At 39.8% G+C, this 16,030-nt stretch overlaps 1 protein-coding gene across 3 annotated transcripts; it reads right to left on the bottom strand.

The window, feature by feature from the left end:
- Positions 1-13: 13 nt before the first annotated feature.
- On the bottom strand, positions 14-15,525 carry TDG (thymine DNA glycosylase). 3 transcript variants are annotated; one of them, XM_079992915.1, is made up of 10 exons: positions 15,295-15,525; positions 10,159-10,301; positions 8,802-9,010; positions 7,726-7,795; positions 7,191-7,326; positions 7,023-7,105; positions 6,838-6,932; positions 6,408-6,579; positions 5,074-5,202; positions 14-3,712 (listed from the first exon to the last, which is right to left on the bottom strand). In XM_079992915.1, the coding sequence occupies exons 2-10, from the start codon at positions 10,250-10,252 to the stop codon at positions 3,576-3,578; spliced, it is 1,125 nt and encodes a 374-aa protein (XP_079849041.1). In that variant the 5' UTR covers positions 10,253-10,301; positions 15,295-15,525; the 3' UTR covers positions 14-3,575. The 3 variants fall into 3 exon arrangements, with proteins under 3 accessions (XP_079849041.1, XP_079849040.1, XP_079849039.1); XM_079992914.1 differs by having other exon boundaries at positions 15,198-15,318; XM_079992913.1 differs by lacking the exon at positions 15,295-15,525 and adding an exon at positions 15,016-15,171.
- Between the last annotated feature and the right edge of the window lie 505 nt (positions 15,526-16,030).

The following is a 16,030-nucleotide window of genomic DNA, read 5'->3' as shown; positions in this document are numbered from 1 at the left end:
ACTAAAACCAAGATTAAACATCCGTTCTTTTATTTATTTCAAATAATTTATCCATTTCTTCTTTTCAACAGCACAAACAATTCAGCATTAAGACTTTTATTAAACAATGCCACAATTAAGCACCAGAAGATACTGCAACAATTCCTGCTTTGTTTTTTTGCAAGAAATTGGCAGATCAGAAGTGTTCGATACAATTTTTAAAAGCACCATGTTTGACAACAGACGTGCATTCACATTTCATTAACCTGTTGGTAATCTAATGGATGCTCTTTTAAGTAAGATGTTCCCCTTTCACCCTTAACTAAAGTTACTACTGAGCTGTCCACCACCTGTGGCAATATAGCTTTGTTAAAACTAAAAATTGTTTCAGATCCCTGATGCAAGGCACTCCAAGCACTTGCAAGAAAGTGTCCATGTAAACAGCGATACATTAAAAAAACCCTTAAAAAACCTAAGGCTGTAATCCTGAACACACTTACTAGGGAGTAAATCCCACTGAACACCAGAGGGCTTAATTCTGAGTAAACATGCATAGGACTGTGCTGCAAGTGAATCATTTTATAGATTGTTGACCAGATAATGAAAAGTTTCCACAGCAACTAACCGACATGATCAGAACCAGAATATACACCTCAATCTTATTATTTTTTAAAAAACAACAATGTTGTGTTTGTGGATTAAAGCACATGATTTTGGAGGGAGATCACAAACATGCTTATCTCTCAATGAGCAGCAAGTCAAAACACTACATAAGGTTCAAAGCTGCTAGCAAGCTATGGATCTACTTTAAATTGATCCACTCAACCCATTGTTCCTGATCCAAACACACACAAGACATTTTTAAATAAATCCAGCTGTTCGTGGTATACTTAAATAGTGATCTAGACTATGTACACATTATGGAGACACAGTTCTTGCGCATAATTCAAGTATCCGAAGCACCTAATCAGCAGATGATCAAAACTTCAGTTTGATCCTCTTATTGCTTTTACTTTCAAGCCATCTTTTCCCCACTTGTGACAAAAAGGAGGTGCGGGGAAGAGAGAAGGAAGCAAGATATTAGGCACAGACAGAACAAACACTCCCAACATCAATTTAAGTTTATCCAAAGACAATGAGCATGATCTACTTGCATTGTGGGCTCAAAACTTGCAAGCAAAGAATTCCAACAGAGCTAAAACGGAGGCCGTTTTCTCCCTCCTTCACTTGTGCATACAAGGCAGTGCGAATGAACGTTAGAGGGGAAAGGGACACATCTCCTTCACTTATACCCAAACTTTTGCAAGCATGGAGAGAAGGGGCTCAATAGATTTGTGGAAATGCACAGAGACTTCCCATTTCTCCCAACACCGTAGCACTGCCTGTATGAGTGTCCATGAGTAGGAGGGGAGGACAGGGCAAGCTTACTGAAGTCTTCCATATGCAGGTGTTGTGTCTGCAATGCAATGTCATTGTGCCCCAAACCATTAGGAAATGTTTTGTAGGTGGGCAATTATGTCCATTTCCTAGGGTAGGCTTGTAACTGCCTGAATGTCACACTACCACCAACATCGTTTTGGCCACCAAGATGTGGAATGTGATGTTTCCTAAAAATGAAAAATGCTGAATTCTGGTGAAGCTTCTTCAGATCAACCCTCTCTTGCCCCCAGTCCTTTCCAATGTTTTCCTTCTCCTGTGGCATGTATGTATTTTAAAAGCCTATACAGTGGTACCTTGGTTCTCGAACGGCTTAGTTGTCGAACAAATCGGCCCCCGAATGCCGCAAACCCGGAGGTAAGTGTTAAATTTTGCAAATGTTTTTCAGAAGCCGAATGTCTGACGCAGCTTCTGCTTGAGTGCAGGAAGCTCCTGCAGCCAATCAGAAGCCGCGCCTTCATTTTTGAACAGTTTGGGGAGTTGAACTGACTCCCGGAACGGATTAAGTCCGAGAACCAAGGTACCACTGTACAGAGCATACATATTTCCTTCTTAAGGTGGTTCTCTATTCTGGCCAAAGTTCTCTTGAAACACTAAATCAGGGTTGGGGATCATGTGCCGTTCAATTTATTGTTGGGCTACAACTCCAATCATCCTGGACCATTGGCCATGCAATCTGGGGCTGATGGGATTTGGATTCCAAAAACATCTGGATGACCACATGTTCCCTAGCCCTAAATCCCCACCACTATATCTTTCCATTCCAAGATCTACACTACAAGCCATTCCCCACCAGCAGCTCAACCTTCAGAGGGCAGGCAGAAGGGAACACACAAAATGTGGCGGTTATAGCATTCCCCTCCATCTTCCTGAGATAAGTAGCTATGAGACTGAGGTATTAAACTCTCAGAAGCATGTGCACAGTCTCCTCATACCTCTCTTCTTTATACACACACTTTTCTCTCACACACTAAGGAATTGTTCACACATGCATGTTTATCATGGGCCATCAAAGACAATACACTGGAGGCAGGATTTCCATTTCTCACAAGGAAAGCTTTTTAGGGCTGAGGCAAAAGTAGTAAAGGGAGGACTGAACCAAGGTATGTGCTAGGATAATCTTAGATCAGAACTGAAAGAAGTGCTACAACTTTCAGTTGTTTTACAGAGATCCCTGTGAAAGGCTGTTAAAATGTTGATTTTAGAATCCATTATGGGCCAAGATTATCCTCAAAATCTGAATCTGAAGCAGTGCCCTTACACTAAGGGGAACCCACTTGCTCTTAGTGACATCAGCAAGCAGTCAAATCTGACCGGCTGCACAGCACTGTAATGTCACCACATCCAGTATATAATCCCTGATTGACTGGGATCACTTGAGGGTGAATGAAATGGAGAGAGTGAAAATGCCAGCTGAAATAGCAGCAGATATTAATCAGCAACAACAACAACAACAACAACAACAACAGGATGAAGGTGCTTGGCCCCCATAAAGTAACAGAGGATAGACCTGGTGATCATTTGGTTCAACCCTTATGCTTTTCAATGGCGGCAGGTCACACATTCAAGTGGCAGTAGTCAAATGATGTACATACATGCCTGCACACTACTTTCTGCCATAAAACAAGACTCCTTCAAACCAGAGGCAGGCCTACAACTGTGTGTAACAGATTTGCTGGACAATAACTTGCTATGTCACTTCCAGTAACAATGTTAGATCTACAAGCAGCTTTCCCTCTCCTTAGATGGACTAACACACGTATTAAATATCCCAACACATGAAGGGATAGGTTAAAAAGGTACGTTCACAAACTACATTACAAAATACAGATTTAAAACAAAACAAACAAAAAAAGTTTTCACCAATGAGAAGTCAGTTTTCTAAAACTTCAGCTATGGAACAATTTAAATACAAAAGTCTCATACAAAATAAGAAAGAAAGAGAAAGAAACAGGGAAGCCTCATCTCTTAAAAAACATTTTCTTTAAGTGACCTGATTCATAGGTCTAAATCTACAAACACAAATGGTTATCATAAGAGAGAACTAAGAGGTAAAATGCTATTTAAAAATGCTTCAGTTGGAGAACTGAGGTACCATTCTTGACATTTGTATTTTAAAAAACTCCTGCAGAAGTTACGCTTGGCTTAAAAGGCAGCCTTTAAGCATTGCTTCCTTCTTCCTCTTGTGGTCTAGAATTCCTGAAATCTGGAATCTGATCTGTGAAAGATTGTGTCATCCACTGTCCATTGGGGACATCTCCAAAGGAAGATCCACTGCTGTACTCTGCACTGGCTGCTGCAGGAAAACAAACCAAAATGACTTAATCCTTTAGATGGTGCTCTGGCTGAAGGAAGAAAAGGCATTTCCCCATCCATCCATCTGTTTGACTGTAGATGTTGGGTGGCTGAGGGTAGCCACATCAGGAAAATGCTAATCCAGACATGTCCAAAGTCTGTTTTGGGGACCTAATCCGGCCCGCCGGATGATTTAATCCGGTCCCCGTGGCAGTATATGTCCTGGGGTAAAATCCTAAGAAAAGCTCAACAACTTTGGGGTTAAATCCTAAGAAAAGCTCAACATCTTTGGGGTAAAATTGTAAAAAAAAAAAAAAAAAAAGCTCAGCAACTTTGGTCGGCCCTCACACATGTTCACTTCATCAAATTTGGCCAGCCAGTTGTTATTCATTTAAAAAAGAAGTTAAACATGTACAACTTAAAGCAACTAACTTACTCAATCCATTTCATTAAAAAAACAATTTTAAAAAAACCTAAAGATGGCCATATTTTAGCCAATTTTATAAGAAAGTAAGTGTGCTTCAGGAATTCTATGCCTTCCTCCAAGGCATTCCTGTCAGTCTGTTTTCCACTGGAAGAGAAATATTTGCCCATCAAATGTCCCATCTTTGGAAGGGAGTCTCACATTGTGCTGACAATAATTATTGGGTTAGTGCCATTACTTTTTATTTGTTTTTTCGATGGTATTTTAACAAACAGTTTTGATCTTATGCAGCTCTGGTTCTAATATCTGGTTTAGTGCTCTGCTACTTCATAAATGATTGTTTATTGTATCTGTAGTTTCATTTTTATTTGTGAGCCACTATGAGAATCACTTGGGGCTGAAGAGCAAGATAGAAAATAAATGGAATTAAAAAGCACAACTGGCACTTAAAATTTGTATTTTGTTATTCTATTTCACTAAAGATGATAAATAAGTCAAATAACCATGAATAACTTTTTGGATTTTGGATTTGCTATTTCTCACTAATTTACCATGTCCCCCAACAGTACCCCTAGATCCTGCTGTGGCTGCTGCTCCTTATCATTATTATTATCATCATTATCTTACAAGTGATAAATTGAGAGAGGGAAAGACAGAGAAAATATATGGCAACTGAAGAGACTGAATTTTACTTACACAGATTTATACATGATTCTCTATGTCGGATTTTAAAAATAGATATAAGAAGTTACATGTGAATGCAGAATGTGACTTCTACTTTATAACACCTTAATAGTTTATACTTTTGCATTGAGTTCCAAATGCAGTGTTGCACTTGTCTAAAACAAAAGAAATTAATAGAACCAATCCTAATTATCTTCTGCATCAGGGAACATGGATTAAAATGAAGAGAAAACAAAATATTCCCTATACTCTACCTGTTCCATTTGAAGGGAAGTTACATGGTTCACCATCCTCGGCTGTTTTTTCACCATAAGCACCCCCATAAGCTGCTTCATAACCCGGATCATATTTTTCTTCTTTGACAGCCATTTTCTTAGCATCCTCTGAAGAAACACACACACACACATACATTGAAAGCTTAAATCAAATCTCTAACCAGACATGAACAAGTGGATATATGAGAAACAAAAATGGAATATAATATATGATCACAGTGGAGAGACCTTAATATGGACATGGATGGAAAGAAATACTATGATACAATATGGAGTAATGTTGGTGTGAATCAATAAAAAGAAGAAATATGGTTAACACTTAGAAATAATTACAGTATTTAGGGGACCTATCATGGACTTTCCATGCAACAAATGAAATGATGACTATGAGACACTGTAACTTAAGAGGAAATATTGTTTAACAGACAGTGAAGTAGATAGTAGTTCATATTGACGATGGTTTTAAATAATTTTATATTCTTTCTGTACATGACCAGTACAGTGGAACCTTGGTTCTCAAACGGCTTAGTCGACGAACAAATCGGCTCCCGAGTGCCAAAAACCCAGAAGTGAGTGTTCCAGTTTTGGAACATATTTCGGAAGCTGAACATCTGATGCAGCTGTCGGTTATTTTTTCTGTGGTGCCTGCACCAATCGGAAGCTGCGCCTTGGTTTTAGGAGTTGAATGGACTTCTGGAACGGATTAAGTTCGAGAACCAAGGTTGCACTGTAGATTGAAAATTGGAAGCCCCTCTTTTGTCATTTTTGCTAATGTTTCTGTTTCTGCTTTCTTTGTTTTATCTCTCTCTTCTCTCTATCTCTGTTGCCTCTTTCTCTTTTTCTTCTTTTTCTTGTTTTGTATCTTAGGTAGCTGTAACCTTATTGTTTTATGGGAAAATCTCAATAAAAACCTTATAGAGAAAAATAAATCAGATTTCAAACTCTTGACTTGAGCATATGAGGAGTCTTTCAACAAGATAACACTGCTATCCTACTCAGAAGGCATATTCTAATTATATTCTTATTGTATACGATTAAATAATATCCAGTATAAAATAGAATTTTAAGGAATTACAAGTTATAAGGCCTCCAAAATGTATTAAAAACTTTCTATTTGCTCTCTTGTTAAACTGTTTAAGGAATAGTTTCAAAGGAGAAATCATGCATAAGTTTAGGACACTTTTGTTTAAAATAGGTCAAAACTGCAGTCTTCCAGTTACAGCACTGAGCAGCTGCCCAGGCCCACTTTATTTTTCTCATGTGGGTTAGGTCTTTTGAGCAAATCCTGGTTATTCTGGCTTCATATGCTATACCTTGTGCTAGCTGCAAGTCAAATGTGTACTGCACTTCCTGGACCTCTGCATTTGACGCGACACCCTTCAGCTGATCCCTTAGGTCTTTCAGCTTGATGTAATAATGAACTTTATCTTGTGCACGAGGAAACTGAGCACATCTTGCACTGGATGAGGGCATAACATAGCAAAGCTGTAAAAAGGAAAAAAATATCAAAACAGAAGGCAATGTTAAATCAGAAGCCTCCAAACTGGTAGAGCATTTTTAAAACACAAACTTTGTTTCAAAAACTTCCATTATCTCACTCACAGGTAGTGAAATCTTAAATTCTAAGATAATAGTTTTGAATAGAAGTGTTTTTTTCTCCATCAGTGCAAGTTTATATCAATTCCTTCTTCCACAAATGGTAAGATTCTGTGTTTTTATTTCATAACCACGACAGGAACTTACTGTTTCTGTGTCTGGAACCTTATGTGGCTGGAGTCCAAATTCCAACTTTTTAACCTTTACTCCAAAAACCTCTTTGCTGAAAATGTCATAAATGCCTACAGTAAAATTAAATACAAATTGACTGTTAGTCACAATACAATACCAGTGAAATCAATATGCAGAAATCTTGTATATAAAAGGCTCACATTTTCCATTAAAAACTGCTATTTTAGGTTGATACTTCTGCAATTTTTGCACCAGAATCCGTCCTCCTTCCCGAAACTCTTTGCTAAAAAGTGGGAGGAAAATATTAAGTTATATAACAGGCCTGGAAATATCAATGATCTATTTACGGAATTCCAACTTGACCCTACCTGGAAAGGTCCTTGCTCCCTGGTGTTGTCCTTTCCACCATGTTTGTAAACCCAATACCATATTTATGTGGCAAAGTGTGGTCATCCATATGATTCAACTGTTCTTCACTTAACCCAGACAAAAAGAGACACTTCCCTGTGGAGGCAGAAAATATATGATTCTTATAGTTTGAGTTACAATGCAGTCAACTTCTTATCACTGCTCAGGCAACCAGTACTTGAACACCATGTCGTTTTTGGCTCTCTTATTGTGCGTTTCCCACACAATTTGCCTCTGATGTTCTTGGAAGGAAGTGAGATAACAGATCTTCTCCTGTATTATGTCACCGCTTGGCATTTTCCTTTTAGCATTCATGCTGAATATGCACTATTCTACATGCTCACATTTCACCCATGCAGCCATTCACTACACTTCTTCCAGCAAAAGCCAAATCTTGCCCACAATCTCATTTCTCTAGCCCTTCTACAATCAGAAAATGCAGAATTAAAACTGCATTCTTAAAAGTTTCAAGAGATTATAGAAGGTGGAACTTACAGAAGTGGTTTCCAGGTCCTGGGTAATGATGGCCTTTGTAGGCTGCCATTAAACCTGGATTTATACCAATCTAGAAAACAAAAGAACAATTAAATCTTCTAATCTGTTGCATGGAATAACTCAAAGTGCTTTGGATACTTTTTATGCCCTGAATGGTTTAGGACTGGGTCATCTACAGGGCTGCCTTTTCCTGGATGAGCCTGCCCACCTATTTACATTATGCTCCTATGTGTTTGGTTTTATAACATGGTTTTAATGCATTGGTTTTAACTATCTCTATTTTCTTTGAATATATTTTAATGCTACTAGTAAGAGAGGACTGCTGCTGCTTTCTATTTCTGTTTTGGCTGTTTTCATATTTTTGGCAACGGACGTTTTAAAATTGTTAAGTTGTGATTTTGTTCTGTTAGCTACCTTGAGCTTTTTTTGAGGAATGACAAGATACAAATGTTTTAAATAAATAAAGACCTGTTTACCACTATTAATTGCTGAAGCAAAGCAGGGTATGGAACTAAAATGTGAAATATCTCAGAGAGGACTTTCACGTTCCAGAAAATATAAAGTTAATCACTTATCTCATCCGCTCTTACAGATCTGTTGTAAATACTTGAAATGTTTATGACAATGGGAAACCACTGTGCTAAAACAGAGGAAAATACTTTAAAATAGCTAAGGAAAAAGGAAAAGTGGAAATAGACCTCAATTATTTGTTGGGAATAAGGAAATATCAGAAAGTGATCACTTTTGGTTCCCAGCCAATCTAGTAAAATGATCACTTGAAACAACAAATGACCCTCTTCTTATCAATTAAAAAGAAAAAAAGGGGGGAATAATAAATTATACTCATGGAGAAACTCCCAGGGAAAAACATTAAACTGTAGAGCCAAAAGGTCATACAAGAGGAGGAGGTCTGTAACATTTCTATACAGAGCCCAAATCTATACAAGGGAAGAACAGAATGCTATTGTTGCAACAGATTAACACAGACATCCCTTTTGGGATTTACTACAAAGTTGCTAACTGAACTGGCTGCAAAACAGTTATCTACAGATAAAACTTTCTTACATCTGACTTACAATTACAATATCCAAATTGAAGGTCAGTATATCAGGAAGAGTTTTGGTTAACAATTCAGCTTCAGATACACCATTAAAACGATCTACTTTCCTTTTGACTTTAAAAGTATCTGTGATTTTTTCTTGTTTGGCTTTTGATTTGGCAACTTTAGCAGCAGGTTTCTTGGGTTCAGAAGTTTTGTTTTTTCTCTTTCTTCCTTTAACAGTTGCTGTAAGACAAAAGGAAATTACTTTTATTATGTCTTTGGAGATGACAAAATACTACTATTTAATCAGAGATGATGTGAAATGTTACATTTAAAAATCTATTTCTAACTTATAAAATATCTTTCAGCTAAACATGCCATCCAACAAATAGTCTCAACGAAAGTTGGAAGAACTCCACATCTTTCTAACTTATCCATCCCATTACTGCCCTGAAAAGAGCATCGGGTAGCTCTTGCTGTTAATATTTATCTTTGGATAGATAAATATATTACTAGAAACCTGCTGGTATACATGAAAGAGGGTTTTTAAAATGCCTTGCAAATGAGCTCTGAGCATCAAAACTGACCCCAGTGCTCATTTCTGGAGAAAGGACACAATAAAAAATTACTTGAGAAATCTTAAGGTTATTCAAGTTTAGTTCTAGAGGCTGCTTTTACAAATAAATTCAATTTGCTATATAAATCACAAGGCTGCAAGAAAAGTTTGATTGCATCAAAACTTTATTTTGTGCATTATCCTAAGAAATAACTTAGTAACTACATGGCAAGCAATCATATAGTTATGCTGCAAACTAAGAAGTTGTATTATTAAATGTTATCCAGAAATGAGTAACAATATCCAAGAATTGTAAGGGGATTGGTAATCTACTATTTTAAATATTGATGTAGAATAATCAAGTGAGACTAAATTTGTAATCTTTAATACAACATGCTGGCCAACCAGAAAAAAGACGGGATCAGTTTCTGAACTACAAAACGGAATAAAAAGGATTGCACTGACAATCTGAGATTAATGTAATGCATGTATGAATACCATGATATGGACAGGTTATGCAACTTGTTCCTGTAACTTTGACATTTACCATTTACTGTATACAACAGAAATGCAAGTTAAGTATGTTCATGTAAACTGCTGCTTAATCAGTTATTAGAAAAAAATGTGCAAGCTCAAGCTAGAAGTGTCCACTCTTTTCTCTTACTACAATATTTTAAAACTGTAAAGAAAAGGGCACATTTTCACAATAAGCATTGGTTCAGGTCAGCAAAACCACCACTCTGAAGAATGAAGCTATCCAACTGTTTTCAGATATTATAAAAGAAATATGTTCCTGCATATTTGCTTAAACATTTCAAGGAAAAAATTGAGACACCTTGAACAGGTTCTGGAACAAAGTCTGATTCCAAAGGCCCCTGAAGTGTTTCCTCTTCATTCATCATCTCCATGTTTGGAACTCCAGTCATCATTTGATGGAATGGAAAAGGGTAAAATGCTGGTTGAAGGGCAGTATAATGTCTTTAAAAAAATAATTTAAAAAGGTTAAATTTACTACCATTTCAAATTATAAATTTGGAACAAAATTTCAAGTAGTATTTGACATGCATTTTCAAGACGAGTCTGATGGATTTCTTCCATGTTTGGCAACAATTCTCATCTTATATATTACTGTATTTTTCGCCCTATAGGACGCACTTTTTCCCCTCCAAAAATGAAGGGGAAATCTGTGTGCATCCTATGGGGCGAATACAGGCTTTTGCTGAAGCTTGGAGAGCAAGAGGGGTCGGTGCGCACCGACCCCTCTCGCTCTCCAGGCTTCAGGAAGCTATCAGCAAGCCTGGGGAGCCCGCGGGAGTTCTTGCAGGGCTCCCCACGCTGCAGATAGCAGCCTGCTGCCCGGCGCGCAGGGCGCCCCTCGTGCCGGCCAGACATCCCGCAGGGCTCCCTAGGTTGCAGACAGCAGCCTGCTGCACGGAGCGCGGGGCGCGCTGAAGCAGAGTGCCCCGCGCTTCGGGCAGACATCGGCCAGCCCCACAAGCTTGGGGGACAGCGAGGAGGCACAACGCCACCATCCCGTTGTTCCCCGACCTGGTTTGGGGGGGGGGAATAAAGGGGGGGAATTCCCTTTATTTCCCCCCCAAAAAACTAGGTGCGTCCTATGGGACGGAGCATCCTATGGGACGAAAAATACGGTATATACTTCTGCTCCCACAGGATCAGAGCCAAGGTCAACAAAAGGGGTACTTCCAGACAGCTGCTTGGTGTGGAATCGGTGCTTCTTAGAAATGCACATCTTTTGCAGCATTCCCAAGACACTGTTTGTGTAAAAATACCATTCTATACTTCCCCATTTAATTCAGACTTACCCTTTCCAAGAAAAATCCAATTAATTTTTAAAAAATGTTATATATATATATATATATATATATATATATATATATATATAAAAATTTTTAAACATAATTGCAGAAATAAAAAACAATGAAACATATATCATAACATATTTTCTTAGCTTCATTGGACTCCCTCGCATCTCCCGCTCCCACTTGCATCATTGTCAATTCTTACCAGCAATTTATCATCTTGTATTACATTCTTGTATCCCATTCATTTAAAATATAATCTAATAATTCTCCCAAAGGTTTATATTTTTTCCTCAATCTCACTTATCATCCTAATTCCATCTAGTTTAATGGTGCTCAATTATTTATGATCTAGCATCCTTCTTAACATTCAACCAAATTACAATGCTTTTTAAAATAAATCTTAAATTTCTTCTTCAACTTTCTCTTCTCCCAGGTCTCGGATTCTGCCGGTCATCTCGGCTAGTTCCATATAGTCTATCAGCTGCATCTGCCACTCTTCCAGTGTGGGTAGATCTTGGGTTTTCCAGTGCTTAGCGATAATGTTCGGTCCTTCCTTAACACCTTCTGGCCGACAATACCCAAAAGGAAGGCCTCTGGTTTCTTAGTGAAGGTATACTTAAATACCTTTTTCAGCTCATTATATATCATTTCCCAGAAAGCCTTCACTCTAGGGCAGGTCCACCAGAGGTGAAAGAATGTTCCTTCATTTTCTTTACATTTCCAACATTTATTATCAGACAAATGGTATATTTTGGCAAGTTTAACTGGGGTCATGTACCATCTATATATCATTTTCATTACATTTTCCTTCAAAGCATTACATGCAGTGAAGTTCAACCCAATGGTCCACAACCTTTCCCAGTCCTCAAACATAATGTTGTGCCCAATATCCTGTGCCCACTTTATCATAGCCGATTTAACCATTTCATCTTGTGTGTTCCATTTTAACAGCAAGTTATACATTCTTGAAAGTACCTTAGTCTTAGGCTCTAACAGTTCTGTTTCCAACTTCGATTTCTCCACCTGGAACCCTAACTTTTTGTCATTTTTAAAGACTTCTTTAATCTGAGCGTAGTGTAACCAGTCTCGCACTTTATCCTTCATTTTCTCCAAACTCTGCAATTTCCAATTGTCTCCATCTTTTTCTAGTATTTCCCAATATTTTGGCCATTTGGCCTCCATATTGGGTCTTTTTCGGGCCTTAGCTTCCAGCGGTGAAAGCCACCTTGGAGTTTTATTTTCCAATAAGTCTTTATATTTTGTCCAGACATTAAACACTGCTTTTCTGACAATATGATTCTTAAAGGCCTTATTGATCTTAACCTTGTCATACCATAAGTATGCATGCCAACCAAAAGCATTGTTAAAACCTTCCAGATCCAGAACGTCAGTGTCCTCGAGAAGTAGCCAGTCTTTTAGCCAGCAGAAAGCTGCGGCCTCATAGTACAACTTTAGGTCTGGCAGGGCAAAGCCCCCTCTTTCTTTCGCATCAGTTAATATCTTAAACTTAATTCTGGGCTTTTTGCCCTGCCAGACAAACTTAGAGATGTCTCTCTGCCACTTCCGGAAGCACTCCGTCTTGTCCACAATCTGTAGTGTTTGGAACAAAAACAACATTTTTGGCAATACATTCATCTTAATAGCAGCAATTCGGCCTAACAAAGAAAGTTTCAATTTTGTCCAACTGTCTAAGTCTCTTTTAATTTCAGACCAACATTTTTCATAGTTATCCTTAAAAAGACTCAGATTTTTTGCTGTTATGTTTACCCCTAGGTACTTTACTTTTTTAACCACAGTTAGTTCTGTCTCTCTCTGAAACCGTTCTGACTCTGTATCTGTCAAATTTTTCCCCAGCACCTTAGTTTTCTGTTTGTTTAATTTAAATCCCGCCACCCGACCAAAGTCTTGAATCAATTGTAACACTCTTTTCGTACTAGATTCTGGCTCCTGCAGGGTCAAAACTAGGTCATCTGCAAAAGCTTTAAGTTTGTATTGTTTCGCTCCGACCTGGATTCCTTCCACCAACCGGTAATTTTTAAAAAATGTTGCGAACAGCCCATTTGTGATATCTATTCTATTAACCTCCATTCTGGAAGTATCCCAAGTTACCCATGAATAGTTGTGCTTGCTTTTTGTTTGTTAAATATATGATCAGAGTGGTAACAGGGTTGATTCTCAAAGTGTAATTTAAAGACAAATGATTTGGAGTTATGTTTCCTGTTTGCATGATCTGGGAAAGCACAAAATACTGTCAATTGCTAATCAAGTCAATGTGTCCCAACACAACATGCTAACCTGGTTCAAGCACTGAAAAACCCTACAAGCAGAGTAAAAGAAGTTACAACACACACTGAATGGCACCACTTCCTGACACCAATTCACTGAAAGAAAGACTGTAGAGCAGAGGCAGGGCATTTGCCTTGCATGCAGAAAGCCCCAGGACTCAGTCCCCAGCACCTCCAGATTTGGTTGGAAAAATCCCAGCCAAAGAGAGCAGCTGCCGGCCAGAACAGACCATCAGATGTATCAATGGTCTGACTCAGTATAACACAGCTTCCCATGAGGCTACCTATGCTGCAAATAGAATTTTTAAAAAGGTACCAATATGCTCATGCAAACTGCTGCTGGGAAAACCTGCTGTCATGGGTCAGATACTACTTCCTATCCGCAGTTGAGTTCATAGACATGTCCCATATGCCGATTATTTTAAGAGTATCTGAACTGGACCATTGCTGTTGTACTATAAAAAAGGAGCTCTACCCTTATACTTATTAAGGCAAGTTAGTTTCCACCTTAAGTGTAATTGAAAGCGGGCAAGGAAAAACCATCCTTTCACCACTCTTTACAACTAGCATAAAGAAACAACTCATCCACATGATTTGATCCTGAATACACACCCGTAGAAAGGATAATTGCTTTCCAAGGTAATAGGAAGAGTGTTGAATACACATTTCGTGGAGGCCTAGTTCCACATGAACTGCTTCAAGTTGGTAAGCCTGTTTCTGGATTGTACCATTTCACACTGCAGATGGAAGCTCATTTCACTACACACTCTTAAATTACACCAGTCCCGTGCCCTTACTTGTAGAAAAATTAGAAGCCAGAGGCTTCAAGCCTCTTGCTGACACACAAGTTTTCTATGTATGGGCACTTTTTGATAATATGAATCATGCCAAGCCCACCCACTCTGCTAGCAGCTATCTATGTATGTATGTATGTATGTGCACATGTATATGCACAAAACATGTCTCTCTCATATCAGTCTCTGCCTTCGAACAATTTGCATTCACTCCTCCATTGCCTCCCGAGACAGATGGACACCAATCAATAAGTATATATGTGTGTTTGTATAACCCACCCTATAATCAAAGGATCTCAGGGCAAGGTGCATGAGAACCATTTTTAAAAATTGCAATAAACAATAATAAATACACACACACACACATACAGGGGAGTCATGACAGTAAAATGTGTACTGTGAGCGTACCTAACAGATCTTACTCCAATATTACACATGTGCTAGTAAGTATATATAATTGTGTATGTGTGTGTGTGAGAGAGAGAGAGATGCAGCCCTCCACCCTGTGTGCATCTGCCTATGTATCAGTAATATAAACACGCATTATAAATAACAATACAGAGGCGACCCAGAGCCTCGCTCACTCCCCTCTCCACCTTCCCATTCCGGGCTCAGGCCTTGGCCTGCCTGTGGCAAGAGACCCTGGCCTGGAAGCCTTTTGTACTCGCCGCAGCCTCCTCCAGGGTAGGAGGGGAGGCGACCACGGCCCCCTCCGCCCCCAGAGGGCCTTGGAAGTCCCCCCTGCCCACCCGCGAGCTCGGCCTCGGCCTCCTTCCGCCCCATCTACCTGGGGCCGGGCTCCTCGGCTTCCATTCCCGAGCGCTGGCGTCTCCCCGACGCCCACCTCCCCAGCTAGCGAAGGCCCGGCGAGAACTCGAGGCCTAGTCAGCGCCAGCCGAGCCCAACCTCCAATACCCCGCGACCCCCGTCAAGGCCCCTCCCCCTCCCCCCACAGCTCGCGCGCTGTACCTTCTGCCGCCGACTCTCTCTGGTTCCGCGACGCCGGCGTGGGCTGGGCGGCCCACAGAGACAGGAAAAGGATAGACTGACACGCGGCGCGGCCTACCGTAGAAATCCGGGATGGAGAAACGGGGGGCTACGATTTCAGCGACGTAGGAAGCTTGCCTTTGCACCGTTGGCCGACGTGGCTCGGCGTCGCCTGGTCTGAAGGGTAGCAGCGCTCCGGAACCGCGGGTGTCAGGCTGGGTTCTCTCTCGCAGCCCTGCCCGGGTTTGCTAGAGGGATGTGGGGCCAAACGGGGGAGGACCTTATGCAGGCGGAGCTGATGCACTGAGCTACGGCAATATTTCATTTTATTACTTCATTGTGTGTGTGTGTGTGTGTGTGTGTATACATGTTGTTGTTTAGTCGTTTAGTCGTGTCCGACTCTTCATGACCCCATGGACCAGAGCACGCCAGGCACTCCTGTCCTCCACTGCCTCCCGCAGTGGTCTTTTCCAGGCAGTCTTCTTTTCTCATGAGGTGGCCAAAGTATTGGAGTCTCAGCTTCAGGATCTGTCCTTCCAGTGAGCACTCAGGGCTGATTTCCTTCAGAATGGATACGTTTGATCTTCTTGCAGTCCATGGGACTCTCAAGAGTCTCCTCCAGCACCATAATTCAAAAGCATCAACTATTATATACAAAATTTTATTTTATTTTATTTTAATTTTATTTTAGTGTGTGTGTGTGTGTGTGTACACACACACAACAAAGTAATAAAATAAAATATTGCCGTAGCTCAGTGCATCAGCCGGCCAGAACAGACCATCTGATGGATCAATGGTCTGACTCAGTATAACAC

Source organism: Podarcis cretensis (genome assembly GCF_951804945.1).
Source record: "Podarcis cretensis genome assembly, chromosome: 10".
In the NCBI taxonomy this organism is placed as follows: domain Eukaryota; kingdom Metazoa; phylum Chordata; class Lepidosauria; order Squamata; family Lacertidae; genus Podarcis; species Podarcis cretensis.
This window is presented reverse-complemented; position numbering and strand designations above follow the sequence as displayed.